The sequence below is a fragment of the Sorex araneus genome, chromosome 4 (genome assembly GCF_027595985.1).
Source record: "Sorex araneus isolate mSorAra2 chromosome 4, mSorAra2.pri, whole genome shotgun sequence".
Taxonomy (NCBI): domain Eukaryota; kingdom Metazoa; phylum Chordata; class Mammalia; order Eulipotyphla; family Soricidae; genus Sorex; species Sorex araneus.
The window spans coordinates 15426311-15451956 of NC_073305.1; the positions used below are offsets into that span (position 1 = coordinate 15426311).

At 43.2% G+C, this 25646-nt stretch overlaps 1 protein-coding gene across 1 annotated transcript in view; it reads right to left on the reverse strand.

Annotated features, from left to right (window-relative positions):
- HACL1 (2-hydroxyacyl-CoA lyase 1) overlaps positions 1–25646 on the reverse strand; it is a 32282-nt gene that overhangs the window by 2223 nt on the left and 4413 nt on the right. Inside the window, exons 3-16 of the mRNA XM_004603811.3 lie at positions 22561–22601; positions 21509–21589; positions 20260–20332; positions 19454–19531; positions 17481–17575; positions 15636–15748; positions 12355–12490; positions 11257–11362; positions 9232–9315; positions 8428–8529; positions 5324–5478; positions 4743–4901; positions 3065–3172; positions 479–665 (exon numbers count right to left, since the gene is read on the reverse strand). Coding sequence (XP_004603868.1) covers positions 479–665; positions 3065–3172; positions 4743–4901; positions 5324–5478; positions 8428–8529; positions 9232–9315; positions 11257–11362; positions 12355–12490; positions 15636–15748; positions 17481–17575; positions 19454–19531; positions 20260–20332; positions 21509–21589; positions 22561–22601 — 1518 coding nt within the window. The remainder of the gene's footprint in view (positions 1–478; positions 666–3064; positions 3173–4742; positions 4902–5323; positions 5479–8427; positions 8530–9231; positions 9316–11256; positions 11363–12354; positions 12491–15635; positions 15749–17480; positions 17576–19453; positions 19532–20259; positions 20333–21508; positions 21590–22560; positions 22602–25646) is intronic.

Below are 25646 nucleotides of genomic sequence, written 5' to 3' on the forward strand. Positions count from 1 at the left end.
CTCCGGGAGGGCTGTTCTGCTCCCCACATGAATTTTTTTTAAATAACTTTTTTATTTTATAAAGTAGTTCACAATATTTTATTACTTTTCATATTCAAACACCAATCCCACCACCATTACACCTTCCCACCACCATATTTCGGATATTTCCATCCCGAACCCCAGCCCCTGCCCCAGCAGAACCGAAACAAAATATTTTGCATTGTTTGTAATGAAAAACTGCTGAAAATGCTACAAGAAAGCCCCCACACTAGTTTTAAGCCCCTCACAAAGCACACTTTTCTACAGATCAAGCAGAGTTCATCGAACAAAAAAAATGGAAAGCGCCAAATTCAGAAGTGACTCAGAAAGGTCTGAGTAACAGTGTGCTTTCATTCATACACACTCTTAGGGATACAGGGATATGCTCAGGGAGGCAGGCGGGTTGGGGGGGGGGGAGATGCATTTCTTGCTTTTTTTGCTTAGCAACATCATTTACCTGGGTCTTCCGGACAGCTTGTGGCTCGATCATGATGTTGATGAGTGAGGGTTTACTTGTGTCTGCCAGGCTCTGCCTCAGAGATTTTTGGAGTTCTTCTGGTGTCTGCACAAAGTACCCTTGGCCCCCAAACGCACTCATGATTTTCTCATAATGTGCATTTGGGAGGAGACAGACGGGAGGGGCCCTGGAAGAGAAGGGCATAAATCACTAGGGGGGAAATTCTCTGAAATACTATATGAAAAAACTCGGATTGAACTGGGCGGCACTCCTTTTCTAACTTCTCTCCCCTTCCCTTCTTCATTGTTACTAGTAGTGTTGCAATGAGTGGGAGACACACAGACACACACATACACATGCTGTGGTGCTCATAAGGGTTTAGTTGTGTTGCTCATCAGGTTTCACACACCAGGTCTGGTGCCCCTGGAGACTTGCACTCCATCGCTGTGACCCTTCCCCGGGCCTTGCCCTTGGCGGCACTCACAAACCTGGCTGCGCTGTGGCTGCAAAGTGCTCGCAGCAGCAGCACCTGCAAACTGTGGGCACTGTGTCGAGCATAAGGGGCAACACTAGAGAGTTGAACTGTGTAACTGTAGGCTTGCAAGGCAGGAGTGCTGAGCACTGCCCGGTCCCGCGGGGCCTTGGGAGACATTCTTTCATGTCCAGCCCTTAAACTGAGATGCACTACACAGGGTTTCCCGTATGTTTTGTATTGCTTCTACCGCAATATTCAATAGAACTTTCTGTGGTGATAAAATGTTTTATACCTGCCATCCCATTTAGTAGCTACTAGCAACACATTGCTATGAACACTTGAAATATGACCAGTTATGGGGTGGGCGAAGTACAGCAGGTAGGGTACTTGCCGTGCACACAGCCAACCCAGGTTTAATTTCCGGCCTCCCATATGGTCGGTCCCCTGAGTATCACCAGGAGCGATTTCTGAGCGCAAAGCCTGGGGTAACCCTTAGCTATCATTGGATATGGCCCCAAAACCCCAAGGGGGGAGGGAAAGGAGAAAAAGAAACGTGTCTATTCAAATGAGGAACAGACTGTTGGGGGTGTGGGGGCCTCTCCAGCCATATTCAGGGGGTCCAGGAGCCACTCCTGCTGATGGTTCAATGCCAAGGTCCGAGAAGAGGTGCTGTCCCGGCCCTGCCCTGCGGGGGACCACCAGGGTCACACACAGCAGTGTTTGACACTTCTGGCCTCCAAGGCGAAGCCTGGCAATGTCTGGGGACCCCACGCAGTGCAAGGACCAAACCAGCCTCACACATGCCCCTCGCCCCAGAGCTATCTGCCCGGCCCAAGGAGTAGATCTGTAAATTTTATTTAATTGAAATGATCACGTGTGGTTAGAACGACTGAATGATATGGGCTATGAACCCAAAAGAAACAAAGAATGGGGAGGGAAATGGCTTTAGCAAAACGGCAAAGGACGAAACAGCAGCAAGTAAAGACAAGAGGCCTAAGCAAGCACACCCACACCTCGCTCTGACCCAGCTGACACACCCCCCCCCTCCCCTCCCTCTCACTGCCCACACCAGCGACCAGCCTAGCCCGGTGTGCTCGGCATCGGGTGACGGGGTTTGACTGAGGTGAACAGCAGGAGGATGTCCGGATCATAGATCGAGGCAAATATCCAGATTCTCGCATGGGTCTTAGGAACAGCAGGATTGGAAGCATTGTGCAGGAAGACTTTCATTAGGGAAAGAGATCAGACGTGAGGTCGCACGTCCTTCTCTCCCGGAAGGGAGCATAACATGACGCTTGCCATAACCGTGCCACGGGACCCTGTGCCAAGCTGTTTCACTCAGGGCGCCCAAGAGGAGGGTGGGTGAGATCCCTCCCTGCCCAAAGGGACCCAGTTCCAGAGGTGAAAACCTCCAGAATCCAACTGCCGCCCTGCCCACGGCTGCTGTCCACATGCTTGGGGCCAGCCTCACCCACGAGTGACTCTATTCCTGGACACTTCAAATCACACACCCTGCCCTTACTCCAGTATCTCTGAATTACATTTGATGGGGTTCAAAGTAGGAGGCAACCAATCTTAGAGGGAAATAAACTTCTTTTTTTACAAGTACATATATATAAAGCACACAAGGCTCAACCTTTAATAACATGTTAGTGATCTCTTATAGAAGGGCTTACTGGCCCTTGGGTGAAATATAACAATCTCCACACTCTTTCCTCTAAGCCTACTTTTTTGTAGCATTTTCAGCGGTTTTTCATAACAAACAATACAAAATATACTATTTTGGTTCTGCTTTGGAGCAGGGATTGGGGCTCGGGATGGGAACATCTGAAATATGGTGATGGGAAGGTGTAATGCTGGTGGGATTGGTGTTTGAATATTCAATGTAATCAAATACTGTGAACTAAAAGGTGTCCCTGTGAGAAACTGTTTATCGAAGCACCCAGTCAAGAGGAAACAGGGCAGATGGGGATCCTGCCCTTTACAGGGGGGCTGACAATACACACAACAGTATTCAGACCACAGGCACACATTCCAAGGCAGCCGACTTTTTAAAGAGCGATAAAAACAGATGAGAGAAAGTAAAATATATGCTGTCTGCGGTCACTTACTTTGCAGTGGGATCTCCAAACTTTAACATTTCCTTCCACGTGTTTACATCAAAACCTTGGTAAATCCCATTATTATTTACCACCAAAAGTACGATTGGCAAGTTGTACCTAAAATTGAGAATAAAATATACATGAAATAACTCTTCACCGTGAGAAAATACCTTTTCTCTTTACTTCAAACTAGATGAAGTGGGGCTGGAGAGGCAGTAAGGGGTTAAGGTATTTGCATCCCGCCAACCTTGGCTCAAATCCCCAGGAGCACATGCTGACGTGGGGATGGTTCCATCAGGGGCTCCTGTTCTATAGGTCATTCTGAAGATGAAGACTTTGGGGCCAGAGGATAGTACAGTGAGTACAGCGATTGCCTTGCATGCAACTGGGTTCTATCCCCAGCATCCCATATGGTCCCCTGAGCACCACCAGGAGTGATCCCTGACTGAAGAGCCAGGAGTAACCCATAGATTATTTCCTAGATTATATTAGACAAATAATGTGTAATTAATGAAAAAAATCCTTACACTTAAAAAAAAAAAAACAAGCCAATAACCTGAAATGTCAGCTCAGGGCAGTGCCCAAAGATACCACTGGTTTCTCCTCCTGAACAATCGAAGTCGCTAATGCTGCTAGAGAAACACAATGGTTAATACCCCACTCCCAAAGCACTCCACCCACAGGAAGAAAACCTTGCAATGTGAAAAAATTAGAGAAGACAGTGTTTAGCTATGTGCCTAAGATCAAAAAGAAAAAAAAAAGAATTAAACTTTATTAATGACTGCCCCAAAAATGTGGTCTTATTTTCTAAGAATATAATTCTTTCTTATTGTTCTGTTTTTTGGCTATACCTGGTGGTGCTCAGAGCTTACTTTTGGCTCTGTGCTCAGGGATCATTCCTGGCAGGCTCAGGGGACCATACGGGGTGTTGGGGATCCTATAACTCGGGCCATAGGACATAATTTCTGAGATAAGTAGCACTACACTGTACCACTGTCATCCTGTTGTTCATCAATTTGCTCGAGCAGGCACCAGTAACATTTCCATTGTGAGACCTGTTGTGACTGTTTTTGGCATATCGAATACGCCACGGGTAGATTGCCAGGCTCTGCTGTGCAGGCTGGATACTCTCAGTAGCTTGCCGGGCTTTCCGAGAGGGGCAAAGGAATCGAACCACAGGTTGGCCGAGTGCAAGGCAAAAGCCCTACCCCTGTGCTATTGCTCCAGTCTATCTGAGATAAGTGTACAAATAAAACTGAACTGTACACTGTTAGGTAATAGGACTGTGGCAGCTACTTGCTCAACAGGCACAAAGGGAACCACCATTCTTTAGAAGGCCAACTTCCCATTCATCACTTTTCTGGTAAAAATCCCCTGATTGTCAACAACAGCTACTCCAATGGGCACATACTGCCCCTTGACCTCAAAAGTCTCATACACCAAAGTTTTGAAGGTCCCAAAACATTTATTCACAAAGGGCCTTGGTTTTCACTCCAGCTTAAGCAACTGGAAGAAAAGCGTCCCCTTGCTTCATACAGTAGATCTCGACTCCTGAGTCTCTCTGCAGCCATTCAGAACAGTTCATATTCTTGGGTTTTATCTAGACGTCCTACCTACTGTACTATCTCTATTTGCCCCTACTCTGCCATAATTTGGAAGCATTTTGATTCAGGGTGCTGGTTTTTACCTGCAAATGGTTTCCACTTCCATGCCAGAAAACCCAAACGCACTGTCTCCTTCCACACAGATGACCCGCTGTCCTGGGTTTCTGTCTTTAGTGACAATGGCAGCTGCAATAGCAAATCCCAAACCGACTCCCATCGTTCCAAAAGTACCAGCATCGAGCCTGGGGGAACAAAGCCAGGACGAAACCCTTTGAGACATGCGGCAGGAGATCTGGGGAGTAGGGGAAAGCGTAATTCCAGCAATAGTCACATGGATCATGAAGGAAAAAAGGGAACAGAAACATTCAGAGGATCTGATTTGCCAGCAAGAGGATCTAATCCACAGAATTTGAGGATTTAATAAGCAGAACAAGAGGGAAAAGTCACTGGAGACTGCCTGGATAACTATGCATACACACTGAAAACATTGAGCTTACAATTTATCACAGCATCTCAAGACATCAGGCATAAAAACTACAAAACCTAAGACTCTGTTGGGAAAAAATGTCCTTATGCACCGAATATGTAGATTCTTAGATGTTTTCTTAATCGGTTCCACATTTAACACATAGCAATTTGTTACCATTTCTTCCGGCTGTCGTACCTGTGCCGAGGAAGGTAGTTCTGAAGGATGGTGCGCCCAATGTCCATGGTATTTGCTCCTTCACTCACCACAAAACAGTCTCTGGGTAACTGATCTTGAACATGGAAGAACACTGTGTAATAATTCATAGGCAAGGATGTTTGGGAAGCTAATTCCTAAAACATTAGAGGGAAATAGCAAATTAGAATGAGAAACAATGAAAAGTCATAATCACAAGAGGCTACTATCAAATTTACTTGGAAATAGTTATACAACCGCTGAGAAGTTCCCAGATTACTGCTAAAGGGCCACTCTGTCGAGCTAAGTGATCTCTGATCAATCCTGGGGACAAATAAAGAAAAAAGCATTCCCAGAGGCCGGTGAGAGAGTACAGTGGATAAGTGCTTGCTTTCATTCACTGACCAGGTTTGATCCCCAACACGCCATATGGTCCCCTGCTCTCAGCAGCAATGATCCCTGAGTGCAAAACCAGGAGTAAGCCATGAGCATCAGCAGGTGTGTTGCTGCCCCTCAAAAAAAAAATGGGTCCCCGAGGCTAGAGTGATAGCATAGTGGGTAGGGTGTTTGCCTTGCACGCAGTCAACCCAGGTTCGATTCCCAGCATCCAATACGGTCCCCCAAGCACCACTAGGAGTAATTCCTGACTGCAGGAACCAGAATTACCCCCTGTGCATCACCGGGTGTGACCCAAAAAGCAAAAAAAGATAAAAAAGGGGGGGTTCCCAGGGTGGAGAGCAAGGAAGGGGCATTTGGGTTACTGATGGAGAGATGCTGAATCTGGTGGTGGGTTTGGAACTGAAAAACTGAATGCCTAAAACTCCATTATTAACAGCTTTGTAAACCATGGCGCAAAAACAAAATGGAATCACAAATAGACAATCCATTGGTGTCTAACAGATTAGTGGCTCATAAAGATGTGGTATATATGCACAGCGGAATACAATGCAACTGTAAGGAATGATGGAATCACGCAATTTGCTGCAACATGGAAAGAACCAGAAGATACCACGCTAAATGAAGTATGCCAGAAAAAGGACAAACACAGGATGATATCATGTATATATGGTATTTAGAGTAGCTGATTGAGGAAATGCAATGATTTAAAGGAGGGATACCTAGATCACCCTTGGTCCCGGAGTTTAAGGAGGAGAAGGAGAGAAACAGAGTGAAGGGGAAGGGGAGAAGAGAGAGATAAGCAGTGGGGCAGAGGCTAAGGAGATTAAGGTACATCAGTGGTGTTAAGGAGCCATAGAGCTAAATATCCAAATCACAGAGAACAACACTGAAATCATGAGACCCTAATTTTAATAACCAAACTTAAAAGATGCCTGTCAGATGGCTGGTGAGGTGGGCAGGAGAGGAAACCTGGGAACAATGGTGATGGGAAACTGACACTGGTGGTGGGATCGGTGATGAAATACTGTATGTCAAAAACCCAACTGTGAATAACTTTGGAAGTCACTGTGCTACAATAAAATAAAAATTGGAAAAATAACAATAAAAAATAAAATGGGAGGGAGAAAGAGAGGAAGAGGAAAGGAAATGAGAGGGGAGAGGAGGAGAGACAAACAGAGGAAGGGAGGGGAAGGAAGAGAAGGGAAAAGAGAGGACAAGAGAGAAGTTCCTATCTGGGACACATTCATGTAAGTAAATGAATACAATATCCCTCTTCCTGAAGTCTACCAGAAGCTTTAATATTCATATATTCAAATTCTAATGTATTAATGTTAATTATATTACATTAACAGCTCTTTAATGTTCATATATTAAAATCTGAGCAGTTCTTATACAAAAATAGCTCAAAACAAAGTAAACAGTCTTATTTGATCACTTTAAGGAAAACTATTGTCAGGAAAAGTTAAATTTTTATTCTAGAATTTTTTTATCTGCAAACAATAAGGCCCTAAGCTTAAAAGAAAAATAAAGTCAGGATTTTAGAAAAATTGAAAATCGTATTTTTCTCCACATACACAGTAGAGTAAAGAAGATATGTAACACCCACAATTCTAAAGAGTCTCTGGATGGAGGGAAAATAAGCACACACACACACACACACACACACACACACACACACATGAAAAACCAGCAACCTTTCTCACAACCAAAGAGACTGTACTCCCTGAAGAATTTAAAAAGAAACTGCCAGATCCTGTAGAACTGGCCCACTCTCATGCCAAAAATGGGTGGTTTGGGGGTTGCAAACAATACTACAATTCCCAAGGTTATCATACAAAGCCACAAGTGCAAATGAAAAAAATCACAAAATAATGCCCAGCAGTGAAACAAAAGTTCACTGGAAAAGGTAAAGATCTTCCCAGAAATAATTGAGAGATGAAGCTGTTTGAACAAAACAGGGGTGGTGGGGTAGGGAAGGTTGGGGAGGCGGCAGGGGGTGGTGGGGGACAACTTTCATTTTCATTTCAGAGTGAGTCAAGCAGCCGTGAACTGGAAGTATATGAAATATCTTACAACTTCTCATATCAAACATGCCTCGGTATAGCGGAATCTTCTATTTTAAAGGACCCCATTTTTGTTTTGGATACTACAGCTATCCACTGTAAATGCATGCCTTCGAAGATGGTATTATTGATCGGAAGAAAATCACATTCCCACACGCTCCAGGATTTAACATGCCAAAAGACCTCTGATTTATGATTCAGCATCGGTGCCAACAGAGGGCAAGAGCTGCTTCTATCCACACCGGCTTTCTCTTCCCTCTGCCAGATACCCTCCTGGCACCGCTCCACAACAGCTCACAGCTGCCACCCTCGTGAGGAGCAAAGTCTTTTCCCAGGCCATTTATTATAGCATGTGCTTATTATTGTGTGCCTATGGTGATATATGTGTTGCATGTATGTATACACACACATGCACACGCATACACATGCACACATTTTAACCACATAACACGTAAAATTGTGCTACTACTTTCATTAGTTCTGATTTAGATTTTTCACAAAGCTTTTGAGAGCTTTATCCTTAATTTCTTTTATCCTGTGAGCTCTGTAACTGTACTTTTCCCTGCATGATTTTGCACGGTGGGTGACCTTAAAGAAGGCCTATGTCTCACCAACACTCTTGAGTCTTAGTGGGTCCTATATTACCTTGGATGCTGCTTCATTACTCCTCATTTTTTCTCTCAGGGTCCCCCACCACTTGCTCTCTGGAGGATATCGCCATGATGTTTTGTTAAATTGTTCCAAAAGCTGAAAAAAAAATTCTTTTTTGAAAATAAATGTAAACCATATTAACATAAAAATCTCTTCTTGTGGATGGAGATATAGATAGTACAGTGGGTAAGGTATTTTCCTTGCATGCAGCCAACAGGGGTTCAATCCCTGGCACCCCATACGGTCCCTAGGTCCACCAGGTGTAAGTCCTAAGCACAGCCAGGTATGACCCACAAACAAACAAACAAACAAAAAAACAAAGCAAGCAAGCAAACAAACAAATACCCGAAATCTCTTCTTAAAGAAAACTGTGATCCTATCCTGACCGTCACATCACTCAGGCTCTCTGTTTTTGATTCTTGGTAGCTAACAACTAGGGTTTGACCAAACAAGGCATACAAAGCCCCTATATTATGCTGGCTAAATACAAGGCATAGAAGGCTCCCATACTATTTCTTTAGCCCTATGTTTTGATTTTTAAGAGTTTATACTACTTAATAAAGCACTGTTTACCTATTCAATGTCTTTACATTGTCAATTTCTTTCCAAAAGTCCTTAAGTATATCAAAAATGTTAGATTTACTAAGTTTCACTTATATTTGAAAATAGCTTTAAATTTTATTTAAAATAGGTTTAATAAACTTGTTACCAAGTCAACTGAGATTGAAACACTAACCAGAACTGACTATGCTATAAACACCAATCCAAATAAGCTAAAACCCAGGCAAAAACTCTTACCTGTTTAGTGACAGCATTTATGTCTCCTAGCAAAGTCACAGCAGGTCTTACATTATTCCCTAATTCCTCTGCACAGATATCAATCTGAAAAAATTAAAAAAAAATAGCAAGGTTAAAGAACAAATCATGTTCATTTAAAAATCTTTAGAGCAATTAAGCAATCATTAAGGCTGATGTGTGCATGTAGCAAGTGTGTGTGTGTATATATATATGTATATATATGTAACATAATAAAGAAGATTTGCTATTCAAGATGTTCCTTAATAAGAGTGAAAATCAACAGAAACTATATAAATACTATAGCCAAGATAGAAACCTTAGCATATTCCCTTATTATAAAATCTACTTCTGTACAAATTTGCTATTTTTCCGTTTACACTCACAGGAATGTATTTGACTTGATCATTTATAATTTCAACCTAATCAAAGAAAGTTCTACTTAATTCCAAGTGGATTTCTCTGTAGTTCTCAAATTTGGGAATGTATCAGAATCCCCTAGAAGACTTATTAAATGGGAGACTGGAAGCATTTCTGATCTCAATTGATATGGGGTGGAGCCTAAAATGTGCATTTCTAAGTAGACTTCCCAGGTTATCAGATACTATTGGTCCAGAAAGCACATTTGGAGAACTGTTCCTAGAGTATGGCATGATGGTTTATCATTTACTCAGAAGCTCCATTTCTGAGTAAAGTGAAAACAGCTTCCACAAGCAGAGAACTTTGCTATCTTCAGGGAGATCCACTTTGATCAAGAAGTATGGACTGGGGAGATGGAACAGTGGTGCTTGCTTGCCTGGCACACATCTGATCTGGATTTGATCCGTGGCCCTCCATATGGTCCTCCAAGCCCTGTCAATCATAATCCCTGAGCTCAGAGCAGGAATAAGCCCTGTGTACCACCAGGTATGGCGCCAAAATGAAACAAACCAAAAATGTGGTGGCATTTTTCAGGTACAACCCAGGTCTTGCTTGTTTGTAAAGTTCTTAATGGTCCCAGGAGGACAGGAACTACTAGAAGTCCTGAAGCAAAAGGTAGGGAAGCAAAACGTAGGGCCAGAGAGATCGTACAGGGTTAAGACATGCAGCTGACCCACCTCATGTGGTCCCTGAGCATCACCAGGAGTGGCCCCTGAGCACTGCTAGTGTTCAGCCCCTCCCCCACCCCCAGCCCCCAGCCCCAAATGAAGCAAAGGGTAGAGCTGGGGAAATGGCACAATGGGCCAATAACTGCTTTGCAGGCAGGAAGCCCAGGTTTGGTCCCCGGGATGTCACTGATAATCCACACACCACATCCGAAGGTGTGGTTCCAAAAGAAATAAAACAGAACAAAGTAAAAGCAGCAGAAGGTAAATAGGTGACAGAACCATTGATAGGAATTCAAATGTCAGAGTCAATCTGTGCCGGGAGAGTAGGTTTGCGGGCCACGGTTACGCAGCAAGGAGCCTGGCTTCTGGAGAGGGTTGGGTCATCGAAGGGATAGCCAAGCAGAGTCCAAACACCCCCACGGAGGGTAACAGCAACACTGTTTAGAGATTCCCCACCAAACAAGTTCAAAAGTTTTGGCATATAAAGTAACACTCCATTCCTGTCAAAGCTGGATGCTTTGTTCCAATCTCCATGCAACTAAATGTCTTTTCTTCTACTTTTAAAAACACTTGGAACTGTGAAAAAGAGGCAAAGGGCACACTATGTTTCACACGCTTGAAAAGACAGATCACTTTGCTACTGATAATTGTAGCAAACAATCTATAAAATTCTGCCATGCAACGAGAAAAGGATTTTACAAAAGCCAAGAAGCAAGCAAAGGCAATAATGGCTGAGAGGGAGGGCAATAAACTGTAGATCACTCTAATTTTAAATCTCTCCACACAGGGCCAGGGAGAGGATTCCAATGGCCAAGCCCAGGGTTTAATCTCTAGCACAAAATCCCCTAAGCACTGCCACGGAGCAACCCCTAAGTACTGGGCTGACAGTGGCCCCCAAGTACAAAAAATAAAATAAAATAAATTTCTTCTCTGTGAGTACCTGGATAAACTTCACATCTGGCTGGTATCTTGGAGGAAGTCCAAAATGCAGAATCCAATTTAATCGGGCACCAAATAACACAATTACATCAGCAAATTGTAAAGCCCTGTGGAAAAGAAATATCTGATATAACACAAATAGTATATCCATATTAAGTTCTTAACCACAAAATTTTAAAGATAATATTTGTATGCAGCAGAATGATTTAGCCTTCACTCAATAGCTGAATATATTTTCTTGCAACCGATAGTACCAAGTTGTAGATCTTTTATGCTGGAATCTTAAAATATTTTCTTCATATTGATTCTTAGAAACAGGTGTTTTTAAGGAAACTGATTTCCAAATTAATTAAAAAATACATAAGACTATGCATATTACTAAGTTTTACTTTATATACTGAATTTTTGTCAATATAATTTTTAGTGACTTTTACTGCTATCTACCATATTAAGTCACCTTGCTTCCTTTGTGTCTACCTCATTCATTCTTATTTTGCTTGTTTGATCCCAGCACAAGATAGGGTTCCCAGGAACACTGCCAGGAGTGAGATCAGAATAACAGAGCAACCAATCCAGAAGTCCTGATCACTGTCAGTGTGGCACAAAAAAAAAAAAAAAAAAAAAAATCAGGGTTTTTTTCTATCTTAAAAGAATAAATAAATAAAAATGTAAAATTTTTCTTTCTTTCTTTCTGGGTCACACCCAGCAATGCACAGGGGCTATTCCTGGTTCTGTACTCAGGAATAACTCCTGGTGGTGCTCGGGGGACCATATGGGATGCTGGGAATCAAACCTGGGTCGGCCATGTCAAGGCAAATGCCCTACCCACTGTGCTATCGCTCTGGCCCCCAAAATGTCAAATTCTTAAAAGGTAGTAAAAAAAGCAAAGTATTATGTACTGGTGAAAAATGATTGAAAGGATGGCAGATTCCTTTTCTGAAGGAGGAAGAAAAGTCAGAAGAGGATGGAAAATAACCAGATGGTTCTGAAAAGTCTGAAAAGGAAGCTCACTGACTCTCTCAGAACTCCTCCTAGATCATTCAAGTCGCAATCAGCCGGAAATCTGCAAGCCACTCCCTAAAAGCCGGGTGCCACACACCTGGATCTGGCGGCAGCTACACAGTTTGGGTGGTTGTCAGGGACAACGCCCTTCCCCATGGGGGTGGGCAGGAAGGGTAATTTACACTGGTCCACCAGTCTCCTGATACTCTCTTCTGCGCGGGAGTAAGCAGCACCTACAAGGAGAGCAAACACAGTAGCAGGTCAGCCGGACTGCAGATGCTGCAGGCCAAGAGGGGCCGGGACTTGGCTCAGGTGACAGAGCACACGCCTAAGTGCACAGCCCTGGGACCGGGGCGATAGTACAGCGGCTAGGCCCCCGCCTTGCATGCGGCCAACCTGGGTTCGATTCCCGACATCCCATATGGTCCCCTGAGTAATTCCTGAGTGCAGAGCCAGGAATTAACCTCTGAGCATCGCTGGGTGTGACCCCAAAAGCAAATTAATTAATTAATTAATTAATTAAATTAAAAAATAGATGCACAGCCCGGACCTCAATGCCCAGGATGGCAAGTCTCTCCCAGCACCGCCTGGAGACCTGAGCTCTGCTAAGGAAGCCCCGACTGAAGCCAAACACTGTGTGTGGTACTGCTTTAAGTCCTCCATTTGCTCCTGCTGTAGAACTCAAACACAAAACAGCGGCTGTGCCTTCTATCTTCGGTGTTGACTCATACTGTCCCGTCCCCCACCAATGGTACACTCAACTGTTCCGAAAGGGATCTACCCCCAGAACAAAACATGCCTGCCACTCTCCTGTGCCCATTCTATGCTATGACCCCACTGGATTACTAAGTGCACTCTCAAAACACACTGTCTTTACAGTCCTTACGCCCTACTGAACTTGCTCCCTACCGCCAGCTAACCTGACTGCGCGGTCTCCTGGCCTAGGTGCAGAAATTCTACCAATGGGCGTAAGTGTCCAAAGCTCTGGAGACAGGCATCCCCTTCATCCTTTATCTGCCAGTGCACAGCCTTTAGCCCCTGCGCACTGGCACCTGTCCTGTCCACTGGACTACGGGGGGGCTATTATAACCAAGAGGCAGACAAGTGGTTTTCAACCATCAGCAGTGCCCACACCGGCTGCAGACTCCTCAGCAGGCTGAACAGTTCTGTCCCTGAGATGGGGGTGACTCAAGGAGGTCACGGATCATTTGTGTTTGAGATCATATCGAGATATGATCTCATATTTGTTTTTAAGATCATATCGAGAGCTACATTCAACCCAGTTTTGACTTCAATTTTTTTTTCTTTCCGTTATTTGCCTTTTTCATAAAATCCATTAAGGGCTGGAGATGGCTCAGAGGGCTGGAGTACACCCTTCACACGGGGGTGCCCAGGTGAGACCCCAGCACCAGGGGATCCCTCAAGCATCACTGGGAGTGGCCCCAAGTCAGAGCAGGAATGGAAATGGGGCTCCCTCCACAACAGAAAACCCCTTTTCAAATAGTTGGCCAACTAACATGGTCAAAGAACTCATTGCCACCCCAGGCCTAGGACATATACGGCACTATAATAAACTGCCAACAAGAGTGGAAATTAACAGAATTTCTTGGGAGAAAGCAATTTGTCGGTTAGTACAAATTCCCTTAAACATATGTGTACCATTCAACTATGTTAATTTTTTTTCTGGGAATTTACTGTAATTCTGAACTATGGGAGAAGCTTTAGGTACAAAATTTGTCACAACTAAAAAAAAAAAATAGAAGAACTGTCAGTAAAGTCTTGATATTTACCTGAATAAACTGTAAAACATTAAGGAGCTAGGGATGTGGCTCAGAGGGGCAGAAGGCACATTTGGGGGCCAGCAGGAGGACCTAGTTTGATCCCAGGCACTGCTTAATCCCCCAGCACCGCCAAGACCAACAACCTCCCCCCAACACTGAGCCACTAGCCGCCAGCACAGCGAGGGGTGGCCCCAAAACACAACACCGAAAAACACAACAAATATTTATTAAGAGGGACATAAATTAAGGCATGAAAGCAATGTTAGGACAAGGATAAAGTAGAACATAAACTGTCCATAGGGTCTATATGGACACAGTATACAAGATACATATGCAAAAAGGAATAGAAAAGTACTGTAGCACTGTAGCACTGTCGTCCCATTGTTCATTGATTTGCTCGAATGGGCACCAGTAATGTCTCCATTGTGTGACTTGTTGTTACTGTTTTTGGCATATCGAATATGCCATGGGTAGCTTGCCAGGCTCTGCCATGAGTGCGGGATACTTTCGGTAGCTTGCCGGGCTCTCCGAGAGGGACGGAGGAATTGAACCCAGGTTGGCCGTGTGCAACCCTACCCGCTGTGCTATTGCTCCAGTCCAGAAAAGTACTATATGCTGAAAATGTTGCCTTTGGGCTGGAGCAATAGCACAGAGGGTAGGGTACCTGCCTTGCATGTGGCTGACCGTGTTCAATCCCTGGCATCCCATACAGTTCCCCAAGCCCACCAGGAGTGATTCCTCAGTGCAGAGCCAGAGGTAACCCCTGAGCACTGCTGGGAGTGGCCCAAAATAACAAAACTAAACTAAAATAAAATAAAAATGTTGCTTTTGGGCAAAAGGGCTTCTTCTTAATAACATTCTGAATAGTCAAAAACCAATTAAAGTGATCATATATGATTGCTATAGTGAAAAAAAATCACATTTTTCTCATAAGAAGGAATGTGCTAATAGGTGATATCCTCTGAAATAGGCAAGATTTTTAGGCCCTACAGAAAAATTCTACTACCTCAAAATTAATAAACTGTTACTAAAATACTAAAATACAGAAATCCAAAACCTCGCGGCCACTATTGTGACCACACGACCTCATTCTCAGAATTGCTGAGAATGAATCTCTTCATTCTCAGCAATGGAAAACAAATTATCAAATGCCTCCTTTCCAGCAGGTCCAACTTTGCGGGGGGGGGGGGGGGAAACTCCAAACAATAATAGTGAGTTTTTTGTTGAAATATTGAATGTAATCAAAGTAAAGAGAAAGTAAAGTGAAATTTACCAGCTACACAGGCGGGGTGGGGGGCTAGGAGGATGGGGGGTGGGGGGGATGTTTACTGTGGTTCTTGGTGGTGGAATATGTGCACTGGTGAAAGGATGGATGTTTGAGCATTGTGTAACTGAGACTTAAGCCTGAAAGCTTTGTAACTTTCCACATGGTGATTCAACAAAAAAAAAAAAGTTAATAAACTGTTAAATGGATAAGAGAACTCTCACTCCAATTTCACAAATTTGAGCAGGTGTTTGTAAACCACGGTGACAATTTCTACAAAGGGTCAGCATTCTTTCAAAAGCCCAGCAGATTCAGAATTACATTCAACGCTACCTTTTCCGATAATAAGAAGGGGTTTCTTGGCGTTCCGAATCACAGACACTGCGGTACACACAGCAGAGGTATCTGCCAGGCTGACGGGAGGCGGCAAACAGCACTCTGTGTACCTGCAAATAGAGTTTGCTCGTTAAAAAGAGCCCACTATTAACTTGTCATTGTGTATATACCAAATATATAAAATGTATAAAATGGCAGAACAAAACACTCTAATAAACCTTACTAATTCGACATGTAAATTAATGCTACCATATCTGCTTAACCTACATGAACATATATTTTTCCCCTTGAATCATTTAAGAATCAGTTCTAGGCATTAAGACTTAAAATTTCAGCTCTAGAATATACAATGGAATATAAAATATGCATAAAATATGCAGCTCTAGAATATACAAATTTTCTCCTATGTAATCATATCCTTATCACAGATAATAAATTAATACCTATTCCCGGGGCTGGAGCACAGTGGGTAGGGCGTTTGCCTTGCACGCAGCTGACCCGGGTTCGATTCCCAGCATCCCATATAGTGCCCTGAGCACCGCCAGGAGTAATTCCTGAGTGCATGAGCCAGGAGTAACCCCTGTGCATCACCGGGTGTGACCCAAAAAAGCAAAAAAAAAAATTAATACCTATTCCCTAAAACTAATAGTCAAATAATTAACTGACAAATAATCTGAGTTGACAGCTTTGCATACTCGTAGTACTTATTGCAGAATAACAATAAAAATAAAATACTGAAAGATAATATTTAATAACCCTATCATTTTTCCCCATTAATTTTTAAAATGATGAGAGGATTATCTCCATCACGCTGTGAGGGGCAGAGAGGAATCTTCTCCAATGTGGCAGAGAGGAACTGAACGAAGCCAGGTTGTCTTCAAAGTTCATTCTTTCAACAGTCGCACTGTATTTCTCCACTGGGTAAACCAAAAGTTTAGCACCACAAAATGCCTTAGTAAAAAAATATTAAGACTGTCCTAGTTTACTTACTTCTAGACAGCAAGTGTTTTCTTTAATCAATTCTAATTAGCAAATATCACACTGTACAAAACATGGACATGTAAAAAAAAACACTCTTTACATAAAATCCTATTTATTTATTTTCCTTTTGGGGTCAAACCTGGTAGTACCAAGGGTCAAACCTGTGGTTCCCCCTGCAAAGCACATACTCCAGCCCTCTGAGACATTTTCAGGATTGTAAAAAAAAAATTTTTAATAGGTTCCTTATCCATTTGCATTTGTTATATTTATATACAATTTCACTCCCTTCAGAATTTATTTACCGCTTTGTATTTTAGCAATTTTTGTAGCTTCTCTGGATGGTACTATACTTATTTTTCTTGTAATTTCCCTGATCTCTTGACTGACATTATGAAAATTCTAAGTAGTCTAGTTATATTAATGGGGCTGTATTATTTATGGATACTACAAAATAATTTTAAATGTGGGTTTCTGGAAGCTCTGAGTATTTAATAGAAATTAACCCCCCCGGGCCTGGAATGATAATACAGAGGGCTTAGGTCAGATGCCTTACATGCAGCTGGCCTGGGTTTGATCCCTCGCACCCCATATAGTCCCACTAGCCCACCAGGAGTGAGCCAGGAGTAACCCTGAGCACCACCAGGTGTGGCCCCAAAACAAAAAACAAAGAAGAAAAAAATTAACCCTCTAAATAATTACTAAATGATACCATTTCAGTAAGAGAATTTACTTTGGCTAAATTTCACTTTAAATAGTTAATCATTAGAACTTAAATGAAGATTAACTTTAAAGACTGCTAAGCAAAATCTTTTAAACTAGGCCAACACAATTTAGGAAGAATGCCAGGACAACATTACTTACTTGATAGAATCCACATTCACATGGAGGCTTACAAAGTCCGCGGGTATATCAACATAGCAAGCACCTGGACGACCATAAATACTGCTTCTCACGGCCTAAGTTTATTACAAACAGAAGGAAGACTCTAAAATTTTCCATCTTTATTATTCCATTCGAAGACAATTAAAAACTATCATAAAAGCACTATCCGAATACTTCTGGACATCTGTGGTTGGAGCAATAAATGATTTTTAGTAAAAATTGAAATGCTATTGGTTCTATGTTTTAGAAAGGCATTTTTGGTTAAAGGACAGAAGAAGATAGGGACAGGGCAGGGAGCTAGCCCAAGGGCTAGCATGCAATCTTTGCATGCAGGAGACGGTTAGATTGCTGGCGCTAGCGGGTCCCCCAAGCACCCAGGCCGGAGTAGCCCTCAAGCACCACTGGATATGGTTCCAAAACCAAAAGCCTTGCTAAAACATAGGAAATCTTGGGGCTGGAGTAACAGCACAGTGGGTAGGGTGTTTGCCTTGCACACAGCCGACCTGGGTTCGATTCCCAGCATCCCATATGGTCCTCTGAGCACCGCCAGGGGTGATTCCTGAGTGCAGAGCCAGGAGTAACCCCAGTGCATTGCCAGGTATGACCCAAAAAGCAAAAAAAAAAAAAAAAGAAAGAAAGAAAGAAAGAAAGAAAGAAAGAAAGAAATCTTTACTTCAAAAAAAAAAAAGTGGGGGTGGATTAAGAGAAGAGGGGAGAGAAAAGAAAGAAAATATTCACTGAGGGTTTTCCTTCCCTCCATTATAGTAATCTGCCCAACAGAAACAACTTTGACTATTTGGCTAATTTTTTCTTTAAAATGAATTCTTCCTATTTGTTTTCCTCTACTCTTCCCCTCGACCTCTGCAAGCTTTTTCTAATTTAATCCTTGGGTTTCCTTCTAACTTCTTTCAGCAAGGGCTTTGAAATTCATGTATTGTTAGACTTTCATCTAAGGATTTTCCACTAGGCTCTGCCAGCCAAGTCTTTACTATGTAACATGCACTTTCATCACTGCTAATTCAGTTGTTTTGGGCAAATTTTAGAAAACCAAGATGTTGTAATGTGCAACAAGTGATTTTGAAACAGTTCAAAGGTAACTTTACATATGAATGTTAATTCAGATTGATTTACCATATGCTGTTTCACCAACTAAGAGATGACCTTCTATGCAACAACCTTTTCAGAATTAATCTTTTGTAAAATTGGAGAGGATTAAAACGTTCTGATCTTACAAAAATAAATCTACAAAAGATTTTTTTGTATGTGAGAAAGAGAAAGAGAGAGAGAGAAGAGAGGTGCCTGCCGTAGAGGTGGGCGGTGGCCTGAAGGGGTGGGAAGGAAACTGGGGACACTGGTGGTGGGAAATTACACTGGTGGAGGGATGGATATCGGAATTTTGAATGACTGAAATGCAATCATAAGGAGCTTTGTAATGCTCTACCTCACGGTGATTCAATAAAAAGAGAAAATTAATTTAAAAATATTTTTTGTAAAAGCAAAACTCATCTTTTGTGAAAGATATCAAGGGGTTTCATTACATATTCATTTTATCTTTTCATAATTAAAATCTAATTTAAAAACCAAAAGTATGAGAAATGCTTTTCAAAAATATTCTATCTGGGATATTCTATCTGGACCAGCAAAACGGCTCAAAGGGCTAGAGTGCAGGTTTTGCATGCAGGAACCCCTAGTTCCATCCCTGTCACCATGGCACCATATGGTCTGGGGTGGGGTCCCAGGACCACTGGGTGGGACCCCAAGACAAACAAAAATTTGTGTTTGCTTCTATAACTAAATATGGCAATGGCAATGAGCAATTAGGTGTGAATAACCATACCACTATTTTTAACTGTCTGAATACTGTTATTTGTTCTATTGAGACTAAAATAACACAGGTTTGAGTGACTGAGAAAAACCAGTCAACTTGATGGGCTTGAAACTAAACACTGTACCTTTTCAATAACAGAAGGAATCGCTTCTATGCTGCTCGGCCGGGCAGAGAACTTGCTATACAATCTACAAGCTTCAACCTAGACACAAAGAAGAAAAACATTTAATATTCTCCTCTTACATCATCTTACTTTTGTGAAGGAAGACAAAATGTTGTCATTATTATCCTCAGAGGCAGGACTGAGCAAATGCTATAAGCTAAACAACTCCTTAAAAACCTATGCAAGGTGGGGCCGGAGCGATAGCACAGTGGGTAGGGCGTTTGCCTTGCACGCGACCGACCCGGGTTCAATCCCCGGCATCCCATATGGTCCCCCGAGCACCGCCAGGAGTAATTCCTGAGTGCAAAGCCAGGAGTAACCCCTGAGCATTGCTGGGTGTGACCCAAGAAAAAAAAAAAAAAACCTATGCAAGGGGCCAGAGAGACAGGACAGCAGGTAAGGTGCTTGCCTTGCAGGCGGCAGACCCAGGTTCTATTCCTGGCACCCCAAACACTTCCAGGAGTGATATCTGAGTGCAGAGCCTGGAGTAACCCCTGAGAACGCCAGGTATGGCTCAAAAATTTAAATAATAAACAAACCCCAAACCACACATAAACCGTGCACAGCCTGGGTGCCCCAGGTAAGTCCTGGCACCACAGGGCCTGGGCAGCACTGCCCCCCCTGGGCACCTGCATTGAACCACCAGCCCAGCTGGCCAAGAATAGCTAGAAAGGAGGCACTCCCCACAAAACAAGAACAAGTAAATAATCTTACTGGGGCGTCATTACACTACTGAACTCCATGAGAATAAACCTTCAAGCTGGTACCTGAGGAAACTCCTGAAAGGCTCCCATCGTTTCCTGGCTCCTCTCGGAGGAGCCACCGATCACAACCACGGGCCTGCAAGTCATTTTCATAAGGAATATTACAATGTGAAATATTCAACAGCCTGTCCCATGAATAATAAACACTCAATAAAAGGAGAGAGACAGAGAGAGACAGAAACAGAGGCAGAGAGACAGATTCTTAAAAACAAAACAAAGCACCTAGCGATTAGGAGCTGGGGAGATAGCTCAATAGGCAGAGCACATGATTTTGTAAGAAGGAAGCCCAGGTTCCATCTCGAGCAGTCCCCTGAGTACTTCCGGTGGCAATCCCCAAACACAGAACCAGAAGCAGACTCTTAGCCCTATCAGGCATGGCATTTCCCCACCAAAAAGGAAAAAAAGAAACAGAAACATCTGTAGGTAAAAAGACTGAGGAGGGGCTGAAGTGATAGCACAGCAGGTAGAGCATTTCCCTAACACGCGGCCAACCCACGGCTGACCAGGTTCGATTCCTCCGTCCCTCTTGGAGAGCCCAGAAAGCTACTGAGAGTATCTCACCCACATGGCAGAGCCTGGCGAGCTACCGATGGTGTATTCGATATGCCAAAACAGTAACAAGTCTCACAATGGAGACGTTACTGGTGCCCGCTCGAGCAAATCAATGAGCAACAGGATGACAGTGATACAGTGAAAGTGATACAGTGATAGGAATTTCAATCCTCTTGGTAATTGTGCATGAAATCACAAATATTTACGTACTGCACCTTTAAAAATAATTCTTCGTTTATTTTTATTATCAAGAAAGTAATGCACATCCACACAGAAAGAGATAAATATGTACATTTTTGTATAAAACATTAACAATGTTTACCTCTAGGTAAAAACTTTACTGATATTTAATCTTTTACTTATTTATATATATATATATATGTATGTATTTTTTTTTTCTTTTTGGGTCACACCCGGCAATGCACAGGGGGTTACTCCTGGCTTATTCACTCAGGAATGACTCCTGGTGGTGCTCAGGGGACCATATGGGATGCTGGGAATCGAACCCAGGTCAGCCGCGTGTAAGGCAAATGCCCTACCCTCTGTGTTATCACTCCAGCCCCAATTTTAACCATTTATTCTAATTCTCTTAATTTAATTGTTTACTAAACATTCCCTCAAGCACCTGACTCCAAGTCTTCCCTTCCCAGACAGGGCTGTATTAGCATTTTAAGGAAATGTTTTCAATGATATCAATTACCAGCAGTTCATGTTTGCATTTGCCATACCACCCAAGGCATGGATGAGACCTGGGCCAGAAACGACGAGGCAAACTCCAGGCCTAAAAGCAAAACAGAATGAATTTCATTGAAAGCAGGTCATAGCAATATCAGATTCCTATAGCTTCAATGTGACTTGTGGCAACTTCCTTAGACTTTAAAGGAAGGTTTCTTTATTACTATTGATGGAGCAATTATTAGGGTAACTAGAATTAGGGGAAAATAAAGCAATAAAGATTGTATTTCCTTGGGACCAGAGAGAAAATGAAGCAGATAAAGTGCTTGCCTTGCACACGGCTGACCCGAGTTTGATTCTTGGCACCCCAGATAGCACCCAAGTCCACCAGGAGTGATCCCTGAACACAGAGTCAGGAGTAAGTCCTGAGCACCACCAGGTATGGCTCCCTCCGACGTCCTCCCCCAAAAAAGAATTTTAAAACACTGTATGTCCTTCCCATAGAAAATAAGTTACCATTGTCACATTATATTTTACTAACCTCATCTTCTTTTAGAGGTTATATTTGGGCTAATAAATTAACTGCATAAAAAAGCACATGTTTGGGGCTTCTCTGGGAGCAACAAAAAATGTTTTTATGGGGGCTGGAGCTATAGCACAGCAGTAGGGCGTTTGCCTTGCACGCAGCCGACCCAGGTTCGAATCCCAGCATCCCATATGGTCCTCTGAGCACCGCCAGGGGTGATTCCTGAGTGCAGAGCCAGGAGTAACCCCTGTGCATCGCCGGGTGTGACCCAAAAAGAAAAAAAAAATGTTTTTATGAATTTCTGAACAAAAAAGTATCACTTGATCCCTGACAGAATGCAATTTTGTAGGACAATGCACTGTCCTACAATTTTTTTTAAATCCGAACTTGCATGCTCTACCCTAGAGGTGAGTTTCTCAAAGCTGAAAGCACTCAAGGACAAAAGTATTTTCATATTATTTAGTTGGCCATTTCATACCTATAAAATACTTTAAGAACCCGTGTTTAAGACAACCTTTAAAAGAAACGGGGCTAAAAAGATCTTGGTTTACCTGCCTGTCAGATAGCCAACAGCGGAGGCGGCATAGCAAGCCTACAAAAGGAAAAACACGGGGACAGGAGTATATTAGGCCCTTAGAGCAAGTGCACACATAATCCCATATCATTAGCCAAGAGACTAGAACTTAGTGGTAAGAGAGAAATTGGGACCATTTCCATCTTTTTTATATATATATAAATTATTTATTTTATTGAATCACCATGTGGAAAGTTACAAAGTTCTCAGGCGTATGTCTCAGTTATACAGTCCTCAAAAGCCCGTCCCTTCACCAGTACCCATATTCCACCACCAAAAACCCCAGTATACTTCCCACCCCCAGCCCCCACCCCTAACTGCGTAACTGATAAATTTCACTTCATTTTCTCTTTACCTTGATTACATTCCATATTTCAACACAAAACTCACGATTGTTGTTGGAGTTTCCCCCCCGCAAAAAAACAGCCCTACTGACAAGGAAGCATTTGATAATTAGTTTTCCATTGCTGAGAATGAAGAGATATGCAGGTTTAGAATTTCTGTATTTTAGTATCTTAGTAATTAAGTCCAGGGAGATTTATGTTAGAAATTGCATCATTTCCCTTCCTGGGGAAGGATGGGGCAATGGCTGGGACCAAAAGTAGTCTAGCTGGCCTCTGGATTGTGGACGATCAGCAGCAAAGCGGCCGCACAAAAGTGTGGCCACCCAGGTCGAATCTCAGCAGAGCGCGAGCCGGTATCAGCCCCGGCCCGAGACTGCCCAAGCGTCTGTTCATAACACTTTTTTTTTCTCCTTCCCATGCCACCAAGTTCAGACCTGCTTAATAGTCCTCATAATATGGCAGACGCCACGCCGCTTCTCCCCAAAAAGGGAAAAAAAAAAAAGACCGAAAAAAAAGGATATTTCCCTTCCTCGGCCGGCATGGGGCAATGGCTTAGTTCACAGTCTAGAGACATAGCCGCAATCAGTTGCTGGGACCAAAAGTAGTCTAGCTGGCCTCTGGATCGTGGACAATCAGCAGCAAAGTGGCCGCACAAAAGTGTGGCCACCTGGGTTGAATCTCGGCAGAGTGCGAGCCAGTATCGGCCCTGACCCGAGACTCATTTCCATCTTAATCATGTTCTACCGATAAATTTCAAAGAAAAGAGAAGTTATCAACTCTAGCTTTTAGTTTTCCAAGAACCCTTACGATCTCCATAACTTATGCTTTTACAACTGCTTTATGCTTAAATAGATATGCTTAAAAGAGGAATGTGTTCTATTTTTATCTGTAATATTGGCAACGTGTGTTCTCTTATACTTCATTAGTCTTACCTAGGACTTATTAAATGTTGATCCTTGCAAAGAAACAATTTTCATTTGTTTCTTCTGGCTCTGTGCTCAGGGATCAGTCCTGACAGGGCTCAGGGGACCATGTGGGGTTCTGGGAATCGAACCTGGGTCAGGAATATGCAAGGTAAGTGCCAAACCCACTGTACTGTTGCTCTGGCCTCAACTAATCAATTTTTGGTGCTGATTTTTCTCTATTTATGTGTATCCAACTCCTCTTTTTTATTTTTATATATAGGAGCCCTATCTGGCAGTGCTCAGGGGTCCAGGGCCATTCCACAGGAGCACGTGGCCCGTTGTCGGTCAACTCTGTTCAGGGGCCACCAGGGCCATCCAGTGGTGCTTGGGTGCCACCAGAGCTACCCAGGTGTGTGTGTGTGTGTGTGTGTGTGTGTGTGTGTGTGTATTGTTCCAGAGGTGGAACACGGACTGGTACATGGCAGCCACGTGACGTGCAGCTGAGCTATCTCCCCAGCACTATCTCATTAATTTCTGCTCTTGTATTACATGAATTTATACCTTACGATTCTGTGTAACTGGTCTTATTTTTCTAGTTTCTTCACATGTAAGTTTGGAGCTTAGAACTCCTTTACTAATAGATTTGTTTAAAACTATTTCCTCAAAGAATTGCTTGAGCAATATCCTACAAGTTTGACAGCTCATCCGCTCATCATTTTTTGTTTGTTTTAGGGCCACACCCGGTGGTATTCAGGGCTTACTCCTGGGTCTACACTCTGGGATCACTCCTGGAGGGGCTCAGGGGGCCATATGGGATGCCAGGGACTAAACCAGGGTCTGCTGTGTACAAGGCAAGCACCCTACCCACTGTACTGCCCACTGTACTAGGGCTCCACCCTGTAGTGTTTCACATTAAACTTCACTTCAACTCGTAGGAAAAAGAGAGGAGGTGCTCAATATAAAGTAACCTGGGAAAATGCTAAATGCCGGGGGCTGGATCAATAGCACAGTGGGTAGGGCATCTGCCTTGCACGCGGCCGACTTGGGTTCGATTCCCAGCATCCCATACGGTCCTCTGAGCACTGCCAGGAGTAACCCCTGTGCATTGCCAGGTGTCACCCAGAAAGAAAAAAAAAAGGAAAAAAAAGCTAAATGCCTATTCTAAAAGCCTTCATATTAGTCTGGGGCATATATTTTGTCTATATTACCTTTTCTCATATTTTTAAGAATAATAATAAATTTGGCATACTCTAAACTCCATTCAACTTTACTTATCCTGAACGAAACTTAAATAAATCTACTGTAAAGGGGAGTAAGTATAAAAATTAAAAAATGTCTATAAATCATAATTTGGGGAGGAGAGTTGGGTCACACTCCGTGAAAAGTGCTCAGGGGATGAGGGGGCCACTCACTGCTGGCAGTACTTATCCCTGGCCATCAAGGATCCCTGTGACTCCTGTGCAGTTAAGCTAACTGACGTGCACACTGGGAATGTTCTAGATCTCAGACTCATGTCCAAATAAGAACTCCATGCCTTTCCCTCCAAGTTGGCTTTTTCCTTTGGATTCCGAAGTTGAGGAGTCGAGCATGCCCAAGTCCCCGACCCGGCAGAAGGACCCGCTCTCCCTGTCCTGCCTAGCTCCTGACAGCGCCTGCGTCACCCGCTCCAGGGAGTTCCTCTGACTGGGCTGAGCTGGCTTCTGGCGTGCACTCAACAAGCTGGAACAACCCTGCGTTTGTGCGTGTCTCCACCCGAGGTTACCAGGCCCTCTAGAGCAGAAACTTCATTCCTCTCCATTGCCAGAGCCCGACAA